The sequence below is a fragment of the Semicossyphus pulcher genome, unplaced genomic scaffold (assembly GCF_022749685.1).
Source record: "Semicossyphus pulcher isolate SPU_LCO1_2020_fin unplaced genomic scaffold, fSemPul1.0.p SCAF_13, whole genome shotgun sequence".
Classification (NCBI taxonomy): Eukaryota; Metazoa; Chordata; class Actinopteri; order Labriformes; family Labridae; genus Semicossyphus; species Semicossyphus pulcher.
In genome coordinates, this window is record NW_027211637.1 from 24,319,987 (window position 1) to 24,338,462 (window position 18,476).

Consider the following 18,476-nt stretch of genomic DNA (forward strand, 5'->3'; position numbering starts at 1 on the left):
CCCTTTGGCATTTTGAATACTTCCTATATGTTTAATGAGAATATCAATGAGAAAAGAAGGCTTGTCAGACTATTCATTGGCAGAGCATCTCTGTAGGTGTGATGTTAGATTGCCATGTGTATAAGAATTTGGAATTTTTCATTTCTACCAGTATCGCTATATGTGTATCTCTATATGTGCCAGTAATTGAAATTTGCAGAAATACTTTTTCACAAAAATACATTTTACCATTTTTAAATGGCTGCAAGTTATTTGATTGCCTTTAGGACAACATTGACTCAAAACTAGGGCACTAAAAGGCCTAATTTCAGAAAGACTTATGATGCACAGACAGTAGGCTCACCTCACCTGAGGAGTGGAGCCACCATTTCATGACTGCCAGACGGAAAAGGTGTCCCTCTTGTGGTTGCATCAAAGCATTGACATAAAAAAACAGTTCGGATGAAGGTAAATTTGGTACGACACAAAGATTAAATTCAGTTTTATTCCTTTTCTCCATTGTAGTGATGGGGCCATTATTTCCATGGTATTTTCAGCGGTGTGAGCAGTTGGCAGAGGATTGGTAGTTGGCAGTGATTTTTATTATTGTTTTGTATCTCAGTAATGAATGTCCTGTCTGTAACTCTGTGTTGTTGCTGCTGTCAAAGGAGGTCTCTCTTGAGAATGAGACCATGTGTCATAATGAGATTACCTGTCTAAATAAAGGCTAAATAAAATCAATAATTAATTAAAAATCAGGTATATGAGAAGATTAAATGTTTTCAAACTCAACATAGCTAAAGCCTGATTAAATTATGACGAATGTTGTTGTTGTTGTTGTTGTTTTTTAATTTATTTAAGGGTCTTTTTCTATTTTTAAATGTCAAACATTTTTTCTTGTTCTAATAAGGGGCCCTACCAAGATCCATGTAAAAATTGTCAATTTCCTCTGGGCCATTATTTGTTATCTGCCCCACAGTGGATATTAGTTAGATATTTTATTTAACAGATGCTCAATTTAATTTCTGTCTCAGTTATATATCTTTAAATCCAAACTTGCTATGTTTGAAGAATATAAAGAATCACTATGTAAGCTATTAATTTAACATTTTCTTCAAATGTGATAACGCTAGCTGCACTTTTGGGGGGCTTTCTTTGGCCCTTCGTCAAAAATTCAAGTTGGTCTGTAACAGTCTCGTGTGTGGACGTGACGTCACCATTGTTTACTTTTACATTAGCCACGCCCCCTGTTAGCAACTTGTGGCTAGCTCGCTACCAAGGAAGGCAGTAGTGCTGCTCCGAGGTTCATTCTCTAGACACCACCCCGAGTCAAAAGACTGTCCGCCCCCGCATATTTCGGTGAGTACACGTTACGTCAACATTTCTCTTACTATCATTGAGTGAATACTGAATTAAACGATACATTCGTTATGATATTATCGGGTGTCAAAACGAAGAGAAGAGAGAAACGTTTCTTACATGCTAGCCGCGTTAGGGCAGCAGGCTAGCTTTTGTTGAAACGTTACAGTTAGAATGCCACCAACAGCGGCTGGTCGAAAACGTAGCGTAGCTAACGTGTTATATACAACATTACGTTGTGTACTTGTCTAAAATACTAACTTTAAACCCTCACATTTGCTCCCGTATTGATACCTACCGTTAGTAAGAGCTGAACTCCTCCACGCGCACCTCAGATCGTCATGGTGCTGTTAACGGATATTGATCACATTCATATTACGTTAACCTAAATTATATTCCTCTAAAAACAGACTACTGCTATCTTATAACGTTCATTCAGTATTTTAAGTATAACGTTTTAGGGGTTGATCGCTGGGGGAAATGGTCGTATGTGCACTGTGTCCTCGAGGTAACTGTAACTAAGGACAATATGAAAGCAGCTTCCTAAATCTGCCACATGTTCATTTCTGAAAAAGATAATAACTTTATACTAATATTATTATGCACATGGGACAAGTCATCCCCAAATGTTGTATGATCGCACTGACGATGATCAGTAGACAGAAAGCACTGCAGACTACATCAAACAACTGAGGGCATCACAAACTAAAATATCGATTAACTATGAAAGCGGTTTGATCCAGACAAGTTGTAGTTGTAGGTAATTGGATAATGGGGAACTGATATAACAGTGGTGATGTTTTGTTGTTTGTGTCTCTGCCTTTTATAAAATACTGATTTGATGTTATTAATTTAATAATGCATAGTCTGCATTACACAAATTCATAAATTAGGGATTATTTAGCATAATCCCTTACAAGTTGTTTAGACATATTTAAGCATCTCTGATTTAAATGTAAATCCCTAAGCTGTTTTTTGAGGAGATTTCTTGATTTAAATTTCTCTGTTTTGTCATTAGTAACCTTAGGCGCGGGTGTATATTGTTTACTCTTTCTTAAGGAAAGGCCTCTTTGCAGTGTTTCCTTTACATTCTTTGAAGAGGGGAGGCCCCCACTGCTGGAGAGTTGCCCCTGTGGTGAGAGTACTTTAAATAAAGTAAAAAAAATCACCATGGGTGTTTTACACAGCCCATCCCAAAAAGGTCGCAATGCAGCACAACTATTGAATTATAATAATTCTGCAGTATCCAGAGTAAATGTGTTTTTAAGATAATGCATAAGAGAGCTAATGGAAACCAGTAGCCGGTCATCCTGGTTCTTTTGACCAAATCACCTCTGACATCTTCAAAAATGTCTACAGGAAACACTGCCCTTTGTCTTCGGAACGAATCCTGATCCTGAAAGCAAAAGTAAACAGAGTGGAAACCTGTTATGATAAGATAGGGTTTAGTTTGGGGTTGCAAGAATTACATCAGTTTTAAACAATCAAGATCTGACTTTGATATGAATGTGTTGCTGCACCTACACACAACTTTCCATCTGTAATCATCTATTAGTCATGTTCCGTAGAAGGAAAAAAAAAGTGTTTTTTTTCTTCTTTTATTAGTTTTTGCCTGAGTGCTGGAACTGTTTTGGTAAAGAGTTTATGTAGATGGATAAAGTCTAATCAGATCATCTTGCAGTTGTTAAATGTTAACTTTGCTTCTCAGCGGTGTCTGATTGATTACAGCGTGTGAATTTCATCTTTGAGTAACCCTAAACATAATTATATTATCCTGGAGGCTATGTGGTCTGTTTCATTTAAAGCTCTCTGTGTAGGTTTCCATCTGCTCACATTATTTGTTTGCCTACTTTTATTTACCTTTGTTTATGCTGCTCAGCTTTTGACTCAAACACTCCCAAGCTGTATACATAAAAGCCTACTTGTGCATTGTACTACCTGCCACAGCCGTTTATCGCACCACCTGGTTAATGGTAAATTGTTCCAGAAGGAAGATATGTTTGCACATAAACACGGACCCAGGGCCCCTGTGTTTACAGTAGTCATGGCAGCACTCGCTTATTCAACAAATAGACCTAGCATGTTCCTCTCTCACTTGTGGAAGAGAATGTTTGTCTTGGAGGGCAGAGCTATTACAGGGTAGTTCTGAACTTTTAGTGCTCTCTCTTTTTACATTAAACACAAGCTTCTTCGACATTATTGAGTCGTTTCAGATACATTTGTATTGTTCCCTTTTTTCTGACAGACTGAAACACTTATAACCTTGTAATTAAAATGCCAAATCATCAAGAAAGTTTCTGTTAGTCTGCTCCTTGTACTTCTTAATGTTGTTGTGCTTTATCAAGTTGTTTTCATTAATACTCATTTCCTTTCTCAGGCCAGTGAAGTCCAGATGCATGAATCTGGGTCAGAACCAACAAGCCACACCATTCCAACAAGTCACACAGAGAACGGGAATAATACTGAAAATGAGAGTCGACTGAGGAGCAGCCAGACTCCTCCTCCAGAGGCACCCAGGGTCAGTCATCCACAGCTGCATCTGTGCAACACATCACCATTAGTTTTTTAAAAAATATTTTACTTTTTACAAATGTTGTAACAATATAAGATTCTTTATTCCAATATATACCACTAATATATTCCAAGTGGTATATATAACAAGACCTGTAGAGCTCAAATGATTTGCTGATTAATTGAAGAAGTTCAACAGAAATCAAGCTACAGCTACATTCATAGCTGAATAGTGGTTTTAGTCCTTTCTAAGCTCAAGCTTTTCAAAAGTTTTGCTGATTTCCTTCTATCTATATGATTGTCTAATAGTGTAGCAAATATTTGGAGAAATGGAAACAAAGGACAACATAGCTTTACACGTTCACAGACAGCTAAATCGGAATTTTTCTGACTATCTTTGATTTTAAATCTTTGACACAAGTTCCATCTCGTCTCATAAAGTGAGCCATTTGAAACGACCAGCTTGCCGTGAGTGAGGATTAGCTGCCTTTCTTGGCTTCATGTGATAGTAAACTGATTATCTTTGGGGTTTGGACTGTTTTTTGAACAAATCAAAAAGGCATGAAGCAAATTATGTTGTTCTCAGAAAAGTTTCGTTTTTTCAGTTGTGTTTTTTTCCAATGCTATAAATATGTGTTGCCACTGATACAGCCACTTCTACTTACTGCAGGTGTGAATCACTATTAGTTATGCTGCATTTGAAGTTTTGTCCAGCTGGTGTGGTAAGCAAACATCATGTCTTCTCTTGTTAGGATTCATACACACAGCAGGGACATGATTATGAGGGACACAGGGCAGACTGCATACTGCTACATGAAAACGTAGGCTGCTTGTGTAACTTCTTTTTAATATGTAAAAGTATCCATGAAGAGCTCACTTTGACTATCTCAGTGCCTCCAAACTGCAGTGTTTTATATTTATGCTGAGGGGGAGCACAGGGATGGGGGAGGTTTGCACTGAGGTTTAGCAGGGAGGGGAGAGCACAGCTCCTGCTGGGCGGAGGGATCAGTGTTATATTGTTAGTTTTGTTTATGCTCACATCATGTAGGTTAGTGAAGCTCAGTTTGACTGTCAGGCAGAAGCTCACTGCTGAGCAGCATTTCCTTTTTTTCAGCAGCCACACAGACTTTCAATGGAGGCTATCAGGTTTGTTTAACTCTATCTGTATTTATTTTGTGAGGTTATAATAGGAGGCTATTTTAAACAAGATTTGAATACTTTGCTGTGCTAAAGTGTGTGTCTGACAATGAAGTGAAGTACATCTCTGCGGTAGTGTAATGTTATATTTTTGGATCTCTTCATATTAAATCTTCACTTGAGTTTATAACCAATTATTTTTGTTTTTCTAAATGTCAGTCTGTCTCGTACCACACCCATCAGGGCACTTTAGAACTAAATCTCATAAAAGAAAACACATTGTGTTTGTTTTTCTGCGAGTTTTCAGCGTTCCTACTCGCTGTCAGTCATCTCAAAGTTCACAAGACCAGTCTTGCGGGAACAGATCTGTGTTTACACTCAGTTTCTCACTGGTATGACTTTCAACAATAACAACAACAGAAGATGTTTGGACTTGCTGGCTGCCATGGCAACGGGGATTAGTCAAAGGCTGTTGTTGTGTTGATGGTGTCCACAGAAAAATAGAGGGGCCAACTGGCTCTGTTTGTGGGATAGACCTGTTTTCATTGCTTTGGTGGCCACCTCTGCAGCATTGAATTTCATAAGAAAGGACAAACTAGGAGGCAGGCGTCTGTTATTGTTAGCCCAAAGCCTGTGTGAAATTCACTGTCAGTTTGTTTACCCGATTCAAAACAGACTCTGCCTCGGAGAGAAATGTTTGTTTGTGGTTCAGACCTTAATTAAAATACGAATCTCAAGTTCTGTTTTCGTAAACAGGCTCTGTATGCTTTTTTTATTCATTATTTATTTCACTCTGAAATTTTGATTACTCTGTTTATGTTTACTGTAAACATCCCTTGAGCTGTGAGGCTTGACAGTGAGGGGGATGGTGCGGTAATTGCTGCATGCCTAGCAGAGGGTGTTGTTGTTGTTGTTGTTGTTTTCGTGGTACTGGTTGTTGTTGTTTTCATGGCGTTCTAATTCCCCTGAGACATCCAACGGTGTTGTTTTTGTTTGGTTCATTTTTAGCTGCAGTGGCAGGAGCACCAAGTTCATCTTGCAGGATTGACCAGTGAGCTGAGAATGATAAATAAGTAGAACTGCAACAAGCTCTGATATATTTGTATTTATTTTTGAGCAAGAGGCTTTGGGTAGTGCTGCAATGATTTGGTGATAGATTTAAAAATAATAACTCTAACTTTATAGCATCTTTTAAAACGATAGATTACAAAGTGCTTTGACTGACAAAGCAAAGCAGCACACTCAGAAGGCATTATAACAACAGAAACTCAAACAGTACGGCCAAACAAAAGCAGAACAAAATTAAGGTACTGCCAGGATTACGTTAAAGCCAGAGGACAAAAGGCACAAATAAACACAGTGGAGGAAAGACAAATGATGAAAGATTTGGACAGTCAAAGAGAAAGAACGTAAAAGCAAATAAGCAAATATTAAAAAAAAGACATAAAAGAAATGAAACGCCGACACAGTGTCGTACATTTGCTTGTTCTGGCTTCTAAAGCGTTCTCATGTCATACATGATGCTTTAAATACTTTTCTGACATTTTTAGACAAAGACATAAGGAGTGACAGATGAATCAATACTGATAATAAATGTTATTTACAGCTGTACATTGGAGAAGGCTAAACATCAGGGTCCACAACAAGTCAATGACCGTGTACAGGGGTCTAAAGTACACTAACTGTATCTACATGAAGGCCATTACAGCACAACATGAAGGGAAGTTGTAAAGTGTAGTGATACTGTTAAGCTCAGTCTCCTTCTTCCTTCTACCAGATTAAACAAGGCTGGAATATTTGACACCAATCCTGAAAGTTTTTTTCTTGAACTTTAGACGTCGCAGTTTAGTGAGACTCTGCGCAGGATTTTTCTGTGTATGTTTGTGTGTTTAATGTCAGAAATAACCTACTGTGCAGCTGTAGGAACATATTTAGACCTGTGTATTTCAGTTTGTAGTTAAACTTTTAGTGGAATTATTTTGGATACAAGGATGCACTTTTATGGGTTCTACAATATGGGTTCTTTTTTATGCTACCTCACTGCTGCTGCTGTCAAAGTGTTCTTGTAAATGTGCTCTTCTTAAAATCACAGGTAGAAAGTCTGTGTAATGTATACATATCAGAGCAAAAAATCAGGTAAATCCAGCAGACTATCTTTTAATCCTTCACACAGATTAAAGAGATACGGATTCTTGTTTACATGAAAACAGTAAAGGGACAAATTGTCTGCACTAGAATGAAATCCAATTTGGTTGAATTTAAGAAGCTTTCACCCAGAGCAGCCTAATGCGGTTTCTTTTTATTCGCTGGATTTTCAACTCTTTAAGTGACAACTTTGGTTTCCTCTTTTTTTGTTGTGGGAATTTTAAATGAAACCTGTTAATTTACAATCAATTTTTTATTTATATAGTGCCAAATCATAGCCAAGGCTATCTCAAGACACGTTACTAAAAGAGCACTGTTCTCTTTGTTATATAATTTAGAGAGAGACCCAACATGAATCCACCATGAGCTCTACTTAGCAACATTTGGCAACAGTGGGAAGGAAAAACCTTTGAACAGGCAGAAACCTCGAGCAGAACCAGGCTCATGTTGAACAGCCGTCTGCTGCGCCCGCGACTGGATGGGATAGAGGGAGATGCAGGATAGAGACAAACAAACAAAGCGACAACAACAACATATGTTTTCCTTGCAGCGACAACAACATATGTTGTCCTTTCAAAAACAACAGCATATGTTCTTGTTGCAACGATAACAACTGATAATACAGACTTATGGTTACAATGCCAATAATGATGTTAAAAATGTGTAACATTAGCAAGAAGATCATTAGAGTAATGATAATAGACTGATGATAATTGTAATAGTTGTAGGCAACAGGTCTATTATTACCTATTGGCAACTTTAATAGTGATAATATGGGGAAGCTGATCATGTTAATTATAGCAGCTAGAGTTGAGCAGCTTAACATTACAATTATTATAATGATAGTAAAAGCAAACTGTCTGTTTTGTTGTTGATGCAGGTTCCAGTGTCGTTGTCCATGATGACCCCACCAGCAGAGGCTCCACAGCAACTACAACAGTCCCCACAGCAGCAGATCCTCAGTCCACAGCAGCTCCAAGCCCTGCTCCAGCAACAGAAAGCACTCATGTTACACCAGGTATTAATCTATCGTTTTTACTTAAAAAGGTAGTTTGATTTTCATTCACCCCATTATTTTGTTTATCTTGATTAAAATTTCATCAACGTTTCTGCAGCAGCAAATCCAAGAGGTCTTCAAGAACCAGCAGGAGCAGCTAAACATGCAGCTGCTGCAGCAGAAGAATGCTGGGATTGTTAGTCAAGAGGTAACTTTTATTCATGTAATCATTACTTTTATCATATCATGAAGATGTCATGAGTTAATATTTGATAATCAATGCAATATTTATTATGCAAAATGGTTAACCAGTTCCCTGATCAGGACAAGTCAGATACAGAAGAGTAAAAACTTATTTGGTTATTTCCAAATGCCAGTTTTTCTGTTGTTCTCTGATGACATCGAGTAACAAGTAACTGGCTCCACATAGTGTCTAAGTAACACAAAAAATAGCACTTGAGGGTGAAGATGTAACATTAACAGCCTTGGATTACACATGAGGTGTTTTTAGCCGTTGAAGGTGCTAATTTGCAATTATTTCCAATTAGTTTGAAGGCTGTTGCGTGCAAATTTTTCCACTTCGAGTTTCTCAAGTTTATCTATTTAAGGTGCATCACATGTTTAGAAGCATGCTGCTCCGTCCCAGGACCCACACTTGTCTCCTGGACTTAGGTGCATGAGTTAAAAAAAAAGGCCTAAACACAGTGCAGTTAAGTCACATATGAGTTGTTTACAAGTATTTATGCTTAACAGCATGACATCATTAATCCTGGCTATCCCAGTGTGTTCAAAACACAAGAAGCAGTTGGCTTAGTTCTCGACGCAATAGGAGTTGGTGTTTGAAATCATTTGCATGATGTTTTTGTCAACTTAGATAATAGCAAAAGTGGGCATCAGACTGGATCACTGCTCAAATGGATGTTTTTCTTCTTCAGATGAATCTTTTAGGAAATATTTTATCTTTTGTAAAGCTCTATTCAGTATAAAAGATAGGAAAGCTATTTACTGACGGATAATATGTTATCTCCTTGTCACAGCTGACAGCCCAGCAGATTGCTATCCAGCAGCAGCTCCTTCAGGTGCAGCAGCAACACCTCCTCAACCTGCAGAGACAAGGCCTGCTGTCTGTGCTCCCTACCAGCCCTGCTACAGCCCCAGGTATGCCGTGTAACAGTCCTTACTGCATTGACGTTTGACGACTTAAAGGTCATATATTTTTAGGTGCAGACGTTTTTTTTCTTTTGCGCTTGACAGTATTTCCCATTTTCAGTAAACACTGGGACACCTCTTTTAAACCTAAACTGAACATCATAACGTTTCTGAATGGAGGTGCTAGGTGTACCGTACATCCTCGCAACAGATTGCATACTCTGGTTTGATCTAATGCTAATTTTGGCTAACATAACATAGAGTGTCATGCAAATACCATGTAACCTCCGTGTACTAAAACAACAATTTACTCATGTTGTCCAGGCTGTGAGAATGGCAGCATCCTGTCTGTGGGTGGAGACACCAGAGAGTCTTCCGGTCAACTATCCAGCACCAACGGTCATCACGCTCTTCTCAAGAGGAAAGAAAGGTGCATTAGCCATTTTTTACTGTTATATCAGAACTTCAGGTCCTAGGCACCCTGTTTTTGCTTTGCATGAGCAGTGCATGAACGTGTTGACTCTAAGATATTTCATTAATGGTTGACTTTTGTACTTGTTGCAGTGGGACACTGGATGAAAGCACACAGAACAGCCATCCTCTGTATGGAAATGGAATGTGCAAATGGCCGGGCTGCGAGACGGTCTTTGGAGACTTTCAGGCATTTCTCAAGTGAGTGGCGAATCTTTGCGTACCTCCAAACCTGTTGTAATGTTTATTCACATGTATCATGATGCACAGATATAGTCCAGACATGTACATCAGGTGTTACATGTTCATCTGAATAATGATTTACTTTTAATAAGCCATCGTGTGCCTATTTTTCCTTTATACAGCCATGTGGTTAAAACTACAAATATTAAATGATCTTAATGTTTTTCAGGTCTAATTATTTTGTATTCTTTGGTCTCCACCACAACTCTCAGCCTGTACAGCACATCGTGTCCCTGAAGCATGTTGTGATTGTGCATTTGTTTGTCTGCAGACATTTGAACAGTGAACACATACTGGATGACAAGAGTACAGCTCAGTGTCGTGTGCAGATGCAGGTGGTTCAGCAGTTGGAACTGCAGGTACACATCTAATTTATTTTCCTATTACTCAGCCTTCATACTTCACTTAAGGAAAAAAACAAAAAGGACAGCGGATTAAATATTACTAAACATAGAATGGTGCAATACTTTAAGAAAAATGTAAAACTCTAAATGTAAGAGATTGTTAAATCTTAGCAGTCGTTGTGTGTTTTAACACCAGACCCAAAAACAGAAGTGATGTCTTTAGAAAATTACACTTTTCAGGATGCCAGAAAAGAAGCGGTTCCAACACCAAATGTCATTTCATCATGTAACACAAGCTGTGAATTCACCCAACTCTCAACTTCTATTTCTGTCCTCTCGTCTAACGCAGCTGAAAAAGGACAAAGAACGACTGCAAGCTATGATGGCTCATCTTAAGTCCTCTGAACCCAAACCCGCAGCTCAGCCTGTAAGTACCTGCTTCGGCTGTTTCCTTCAATTAAAGTAAATATTGTTTTTGCTGGTAGCTGCACTGATATTTTCCTGACTTAAGTGCTTTGTTTTTTTTTTCAGGTGAATCTGGTGTCTAATGTATCCTTCTCCCAGGCAACATTGCCCAAAGGCCCCCCTCCTATGAGCCTCTCTCAGAGTGCCACGGCGCCATCCACACCCCTGACGCCGCTCTCTGAATCCCCTTCAGTCCTCACTCCCAGCAGCATGTTCACTGGCACCCCTGTACGGAGGCGATACAGCCGCTCGGTGAGCCAAGGTAACGGTGAGATGAAGAACCAATTATTAATGAACTTTTTTGCTGATTTCAAGTTGAACATACATATTTACACACATTTCAAAATGACACAGAAAATGGGTTTATTTTCTTATTTATAATTAATTTAGTTTATAATTCATTGTAAAAATGTTCTATCTTTTTGATATTTTCATTCTCTATATGTTTTATTTATGAATATTTTTTTTAACATCTTTCTACAGACATAGTTGATAACAAGGACTTCTACTTGAGCACAGAAGTTAGACCTCCATTTACATACGCTTCTCTCATAAGACAGGTAACGTGACCTTCACCTGTTATACACTGATACTGAAAATATTACAATACTGTTGGAAAAAGAGATTAAATGTGACAATATTGGGCTTCAAAATGAAATCAAGTGCATCAGCGTTGTGTATTTTTTCAATTCCGTCACCTCATACAAGCTCTTGTTATGTTTCAGGCAATATATGAATCACCTCGCAACCAGCTGACGTTAAATGAAATCTACAACTGGTTCACAAGAAACTTTGCATATTTCAGGCGCAATGCAGCTACTTGGAAGGTAAGAAACTCTTTTACATATACATTTTTTGGGGTTATTTTTTTGTTACTAAAGTTTCTATTTATTAAAAGGTATAATCTCAAAGACTTTCATTTAAATAAATGTCTGTTGAATCACCATCTATCGCCGAATGAGGTAACACAATGGTGATTGAGCCTATGGCCCACTGATGAAAGCCTTTGTATTTGCAGTATTACAGACTGGGTGTCTGTGGCGACTTTCGCGGAAAAAAATCACAAGCAGTACCCAGTTAGTGACGTGTTTTCCATCACCCAGCAGTGGTTGGTCTGCCAAAGAGCGTAGGCAGCTGATATCCGGTCTCTGCAAGTGTTGCGAGTAAACAAAGGGACGAAAGGGAAGTGTCCTCCCGCAATAACCGTTTATCGCCCAAGGTGCCTCCAAAAAGAACAAAACTGAAATCTTCAAGATTAGACCTTTAAAGTGGGGATGCACGATATTATCTTCACGTTATTGGTATCTGCAGATCATGGCTTGAAAATAACATATCAGCATCGGCAGATCTGTCACTTTTCTGCTGATATTTTCTGCCGATATTTGCCACCGATAAAATAATGCTTTCATTATGCCTAAATGCTCGATGATTCCCTAAAAAAATAAAAGTAAATGTTACATGCAAATAAATATGGCGTCTTATATTGCCCAGTGAATGTGTGCATTTGGAATTAGGTGGGAAAAAAAACGTTTCAAATATATCCGTACTGAAATCGGCAAAAGGGTTGGAAAATATCGGCATATCAGATATCCAGTATCGTGCATCCCTACTTTAAAGATAAACAAACTGATAGTGTCATAACTTTGCGTCACAAAATGTTCAAAGGCCTGTAATAAATTTGCATGTACAAAACAGCCAAAATAAACAAACATTAAGCAAATACAGCCGTTCAACCACAGCGACCCAGGGATGCTGTGAGTGAGAAAACGGTCCCATGACTTCTTAAAGATCTCCCTTTCATCACTGATTCTAACATCTGTTCATATGATGTTATTTCTAACATAAATTTCATCCATTTTCTACGATCCAGAGAGGAAGTTCTTTTCCGTAATCTGAGGATCACCTGTGTGTGTTATGCGTTTCTGGTTATTTAAATATATGAAACAGGAAAAGTCTCTGGTGACATTTGGTAGCTTCCACTTTTCGTTTTACAGGGTGTGTAATTCCTCTAACTTTACTCTATTCATGTTTCAGAATGCCGTCAGACATAATCTGAGCCTCCACAAATGCTTCGTACGTTTGGAGAACGTGAAGGGGGCCGTGTGGACCGTAGATGAGATTGAGTTTCACAGAAGAAGGCCCCAGAAGACTGCTGGTAATGGGTAAGTGCACCGCCACCTTACATTGAAGAAGCTAGAACCCTGTGTGTTTTCAGATACCACTGGACGACATAATAAGTCTGGCACTTTTGACCTTTCAGCTCCACCTGATAAGTAAACACAATATTTACTGTAAGCAAGTAAAGAGTCTGCGAGGCTGAGTCTACCTGTGTTTATGTGGCCTGTTGACTCAAGCGAATGGAGCGTTTGTGAAAAATTAAAGCACCACATTTTGCGAGTTAAAGCTAGAAATATCACACAACCCTGAAACGCTGCTGTAAACCTGTGGTCAGACGGGCCATGTCATTGTTTCTGTATGTCTTTGTCATGCCCTACCACGATGACTCAAACTTTTAAATTGTGTGTGTTTTATTAAACAAACAGAACAGGAGGTTCTGTTTGTTTAATCTTGGCAGCTCCTTGTGCTAGCATCCGGCTGTTGACTAAGCCCAACCCCCTTTCGTAACTGTTGCTGTGCCAGGCAAATTTCCCATTGTATCTGGGCGCATGCAGTTTATAATGATAATTGTGGCAGATTACTCTCTGGAAATTGTTAGTCATTTTAGAAATAATAGGTCCCAGATTTCAGGCTGAAGTAACAAAAGAAGACTTGTTATTTTAACCTGATGATTTTTCAGCTTAAATTACACTGACAGTTAAGCTAATGTAACCTCCATGAGTTTGTTAAAATACACCACATCGCCCACAATATTTGAATATTAGTTAAATCTGTTTTTTTCCTGATAGATCTCTTCTGAAGAACTCACAGAACCGTCAGAGCCTAGCTGGGTCTGCTCCTCAGGTAAGACTCACCTGATATTTAAGCCCTTTTTTAAAGCTCCTGCAAGGAACTATTGGTTTGTGTGGATTTTGGCGCCCCCTGTCGACAAAGCTTTACCTTTTATCTCTTGGCTGATTTTTGTCCTGTACATGCTTGAGTGGTGGTTTTTAACAAAAAATCTCACTCTGCTTTCTTTAACAGTCACATGTATCACTAGCTTTAAATTTGTGACCTGGAAAATGTAAACAAAGGCAGCGTGCAGTTAATCGCTTCTTCTGACACCTACCCCCCCGCCAGCAGATTCAGGCATTAAAAATGACCACATAGAAATAATCAATCTTGTCACTGATGGTCTGGTTTGCTTTTGTAGCTCATATAAAGTCATCAGAATTAATTTCAGTCTGTTTCATAACCAGATAAAAAAATCCTCTCAGGAGCTTTAAATAAGTTATTTTTTTCATTAAAATGATGAATTTCATGAAGCTGTTGTTGCATCTGTGTTGCTGCATAAAATAACTAAGAATACTAACTTTTGCAGGGTGTTGGATTAGACGGAAACAGCTCTCTGTACAGCCCCGCTTCTATGGGCAGCATCCCGCTGCACTCCCTGCCCCATGTCCTCCAGGAGCAGATGAACGGCGCTCTTGCGAATGGATCTGGATACCAAAGTGACAGCAGTGCAACACAGTCCCCTCCACAAGCTTTGTAAGTGTCCCTGATCTTTTAAAGTCCAGCTCCAGTCATGTTTTAAGACGTATAACATGCTCTGCTTGAAATAATTAATTGTGTCTAATATGTTTTTTTCTGCTTAATGCGTTTAATTACCTTGTTAAAATCCTCCCAAGTCGTCTCCTCCTTCTCCCTCATTAAAAATTCCTGAATTTGCATAGGCCCCGCCCACTGTGCACATTTCCCATCGCCCCCTCCATCGCGACAACAAAACGCATATCTGCCATCGTTTAGTGGCAATTTGTTGCTAGCTTGAAGTTTAGTACTTGGTAGCGGTAACGTTAGTAGTCAGTATTGAGTTTGCAAAAATTATGATGACGGTTACAGTTGGCTCGCACATCGCCAAAGTGGTTGCCATAGGTTACACATAATGATATGCATAGCGTCATTCGTGTCCATTAACAGGATTGGCTCCTTAGGTTTGTGACATCTCAAACCTGCCAATCTGAAAACGTGTTGTTCAGCCTGTCCATTTTAATATATCTGACTCAGCTGTGAGTAAATGTAATTATGTGATCACAAGTCCTTATTGTTTTTTTTTTGTTTTGTTTTATCTAACCAGCATCAAAGAGGAGCAGGAGGACGAGGAGATATGTGAGAATTATCCCTACGAGTCTCCAGAGAGCACGGACGAGCACGGCCACAGCCCAGACATGAACCGGGATGAAGACCACGGCAGCCCGCAGAGGCCCAACCTTCATTTCGACCGCGTGCCTTCTCTCTGACCGTGAGGTCCGAGCTCTCCAATAAAAGGCCGCTTCACTCACAGCCTGTGTGACTTTGTATTCCAAAAAAAAAACAAAAAAACAACTGCTTCATCTACGTAACCAAACACTCTCTTCTTGGGGATTTTTTTTCATTGTATTTATCAGCATTTCTTTTTTTTTTTGTTCTTAATCTAGCTCTAAATTCTTTCTGTACAGTCGAGTGAAATCACAGAAACGTTTGTGAAACTGTATGTTGATGATTTTTTTTTTCTTATTTTATATATCTGTACACAAAAAGGACCACGATGAGCAGAGAAGCCAAAGGAAAGGGAACACTGATAGTTAGCACTTCACAAAGAACAGGCTCCTCCCACTGTGTAGCTACTTTACGCTATGTGGGGGCCACATTAGCTGTTTTTATTTTAGTAGTGAAATTTTAAAAAGAAATGTAGAGGAAGTGAAAAAAAAAATCTTGCTTTAAAATGAAAATGTTCACTGCCAACATGATCTGATATATTTGTATTTAAGCTATAATCATTTGATCAAAAGAATACGTAGTTTCTTTATACATGTTGGTCTTTTTCACCACTTCCACAGACATTGCTGAATTTGCTCCAACTGAGCTTGTAAGAGTAGCTAATATAGATTTACCATTATTGTAAACCAATGCATCTCTACGAATAATAAATTCCTCATGATAAATGTGCGTTCTGTCCGCGTCCTTTCTTATTGTTTCATGAGAGGGCTTTACGACCGGGCGCCGTTTGGACTCTATTTAAAATGGAAGAAAGCAAATGGACTGCGTGGCAAACATCCCACTGTGGTGTTGCGGTATGTCCATTTTATTTCCTCTAAATTCACCTGTGTACCGGCAGAAATTTGTGGTGTAACAAGTAAACCGTTGTGGTGTTCTGATCACTATCTGAGGTGTTGTCTGTCACGCTCTCTCCAGGTGTGTGATAAGTGGCCTGGCTTGACTTTTTTTATCGATAAATCGCCATAATTGAATGAATCTTCCGTGCATTATGCCATCCCAGATTTGTAGTCGTGCTTCCTGAGTGGCGAGTATTGATCCATGTGGAGTGTGCTCACAGTGTGGGTGTGTGCATGATGACGAGAGGTGCTGGAGCTCGAGCTCAGAGGGGTTCACGGCTGCGGATGCAACGGATTAGACTGTTGGATATTTAAAGTACACACAGGTAATCTTTAGAGTAAACTACTTTATAAAGGAGTAACAGTTTTGTTTAGGAACTTGCATGACTCTAACTTAATTATTCTTTAATTAAGTTGTCAATTATTGCTTAACTATGTCTGTTTTATCCACCCTCCTCTGCATAAGATGACCACTCCAGGAAAACCCCCTGTGAATGATGAGGATCCCATCAAGCTGGAAAACATAGAGGACCATGTGTCAGACGGTAGGTTGTTGTTGTTTACCTCACATCAGACGTGGCTAAATGCTGCTTAGACAAAGTTATTGTTAGACACCACAAGAATAGAAGTGAGGAAGATAAAACTGTGGGCTCATTTATAGAAGTGCTGCATGCCAAATGTAAGTGGAGAGTATATTTTCACACAGTATATATTTTCCTCCAGCCAGATTCAATTCAGGAAACTAGATCCAAATAAAAGCTTCCAAATCAATAAACTCTCCTCCATTATACACTCGCCTCGAGTCTCACCTCCCTGACATTCTGCATGTTAATGGTGCTCTGAATAATTAACACTGCCTCACACAGGAGTTACTTGTCTAACACACTGTGCGAATAATCTTCATATCCTTACTAGTGTTTGTGCATCTGAAATCATCTGTTTGCATCATCCCTTTAAAGGAAGCACCCCAACGCCAGTGACAGGCGGTCCGTCCAGAAAGATGAGGAGCAAGTCGGTGAGTGTGCCCCGCCGACTGAGCACCATCTCAGAGCGGGAACCAGACAAGCTGGACACGGATCCCAGCTCCCACGATCCTCTGGGGGGCAGTGAACTGGGTGGATCCAGCTTCTCCACATGCTCTGACAAGTTTAGGAACAGCAGCAGTCATTTTTCCTCTGATGACTCGTACCAGCCCGACACTGCAGGTATTGTTTTACACACCCTAAGTTGAGTTTAGTGATGTAACGAAACTGAGAGGCCCTGAAACTGTGATGTTATTCATTAACAAGTTTATGCAAGTTTTATTGATTTCTGGTCAGATACGACTGGATGGGTGTAATTTGTTTTGGGGTTTTTTTTGTCTCATTGGTGCCATTTTATATTGCCTCTTTGGCTGATGGGTCTCGCTGGTTATTTTGTGGGTTTTTTTGAATGTTTTGTTGCTCTTTCTGGTCATTTTTATTTCTTTGAGGCCATATTGTGTCACCTTGTGGTTGTTTTGTGTCTGTGTTTTTTCAGTCTCCTGATTGTTTTGTCTCTCTGTGGTCATTTTTGTCTTGTTTTGTGTCTTTGTGGTCGTTTTGTATCTGTCTTTCGTTGTTGTGTCTTGTTTTTTGTTGGTTTTTTTGTCTCTTTGTGGTCGTTTGTTTCTTTTTTGATAGTTTGGTTTCTTTGTGGTTATTTTGTGTCTCTTTGTGGTTGTTTTTGTTGTTGTCTGTGTCTGCTTTTGATCATTTTGTCTCTTTGTGGTCGTTTTTTGTCTTCTTGATTGTTTTAAGTCTATTTGTTGTCATTTGGTGTCCCTGTGTGGTTGTTTTGTGTCTTGTTTTTGACCATTTTGTCTCTTTGAATCTTATCGTGGTTGTTTGTGTCTCCTTTTGGTGGTTTCGAGTGACTTTGTGCTCATGTTGTGTCTCTATTGGGTCTTTTGTGTTTATCTAAGCTATTTTTTTGTGTCTCTATCACACCTTTTAGTTTCTCTTTGTGGTTGTTTTTGGTGTCTTTGTAGTCAGATAGAGTTCCTTTGATTGCTCTATTGATTTCCCAACAAGAAATGTTTAGAGTCACTTAACTTGTCCTCAGTGAACTGCTCAGTAATCTGTCTTCACTCTGGATAAGTTGGAAAAGCGTTTTTATCTTCTCTTCTTGTCCCTGCCATCAGATGACTGTGCAGCACTTCTTCTCGCCTGTCTGCATTGTCGTTTCCACGAGTTAATAACAGTCCTGTTACCGGATACATGCGAGAGGGCGGTGAGCCGCTGTTTCCCCTCATACAAATACATCAAGGCGTCCAGCGAGCGAGACCAGCAGGAGAGTGATTGCTGCACTTGCAAGCTGGAAGTGGACTGTAACTTCTGTGGCTGCTGTCAGGACGCAGGAGAACTCATAGAGCTTGCCATGGAGATATCAGAGGTGTGCTATCGCTGA

At 39.3% G+C, this 18,476-nt stretch overlaps 2 protein-coding genes across 4 annotated transcripts; both read left to right on the top strand.

The window, feature by feature from the left end:
• Positions 1-1,261: 1,261 nt before the first annotated feature.
• On the top strand, positions 1,262-15,878 carry LOC138589622 (forkhead box protein P1-B-like). Of its 3 annotated transcripts, none has more exons than XM_069660004.1 (16): positions 1,262-1,338; positions 3,716-3,856; positions 8,012-8,149; positions 8,247-8,336; positions 9,166-9,286; positions 9,602-9,707; positions 9,842-9,949; positions 10,263-10,350; positions 10,685-10,762; positions 10,867-11,068; positions 11,284-11,360; positions 11,526-11,627; positions 12,835-12,962; positions 13,707-13,761; positions 14,279-14,445; positions 15,032-15,878. In XM_069660004.1, exons 2-16 carry the CDS (start codon positions 3,731-3,733, stop codon positions 15,192-15,194), a joined length of 1,749 nt encoding a protein of 582 aa, XP_069516105.1. In that variant the 5' UTR covers positions 1,262-1,338; positions 3,716-3,730; the 3' UTR covers positions 15,195-15,878. The 3 variants fall into 3 exon arrangements, with proteins under 3 accessions (XP_069516105.1, XP_069516107.1, XP_069516106.1); XM_069660006.1 differs by having other exon boundaries at positions 10,867-11,062; XM_069660005.1 differs by having other exon boundaries at positions 8,250-8,336.
• A 637-nt stretch (positions 15,879-16,515) lies between these two features.
• Positions 16,516-18,476, top strand: LOC138589273 (myoD family inhibitor domain-containing protein 2-like). Its single transcript, XM_069659484.1, has 3 exons — positions 16,516-16,594; positions 17,009-17,254; positions 18,211-18,476. The coding sequence occupies exons 1-3, from the start codon at positions 16,516-16,518 to the stop codon at positions 18,474-18,476; spliced, it is 591 nt and encodes a 196-aa protein (XP_069515585.1).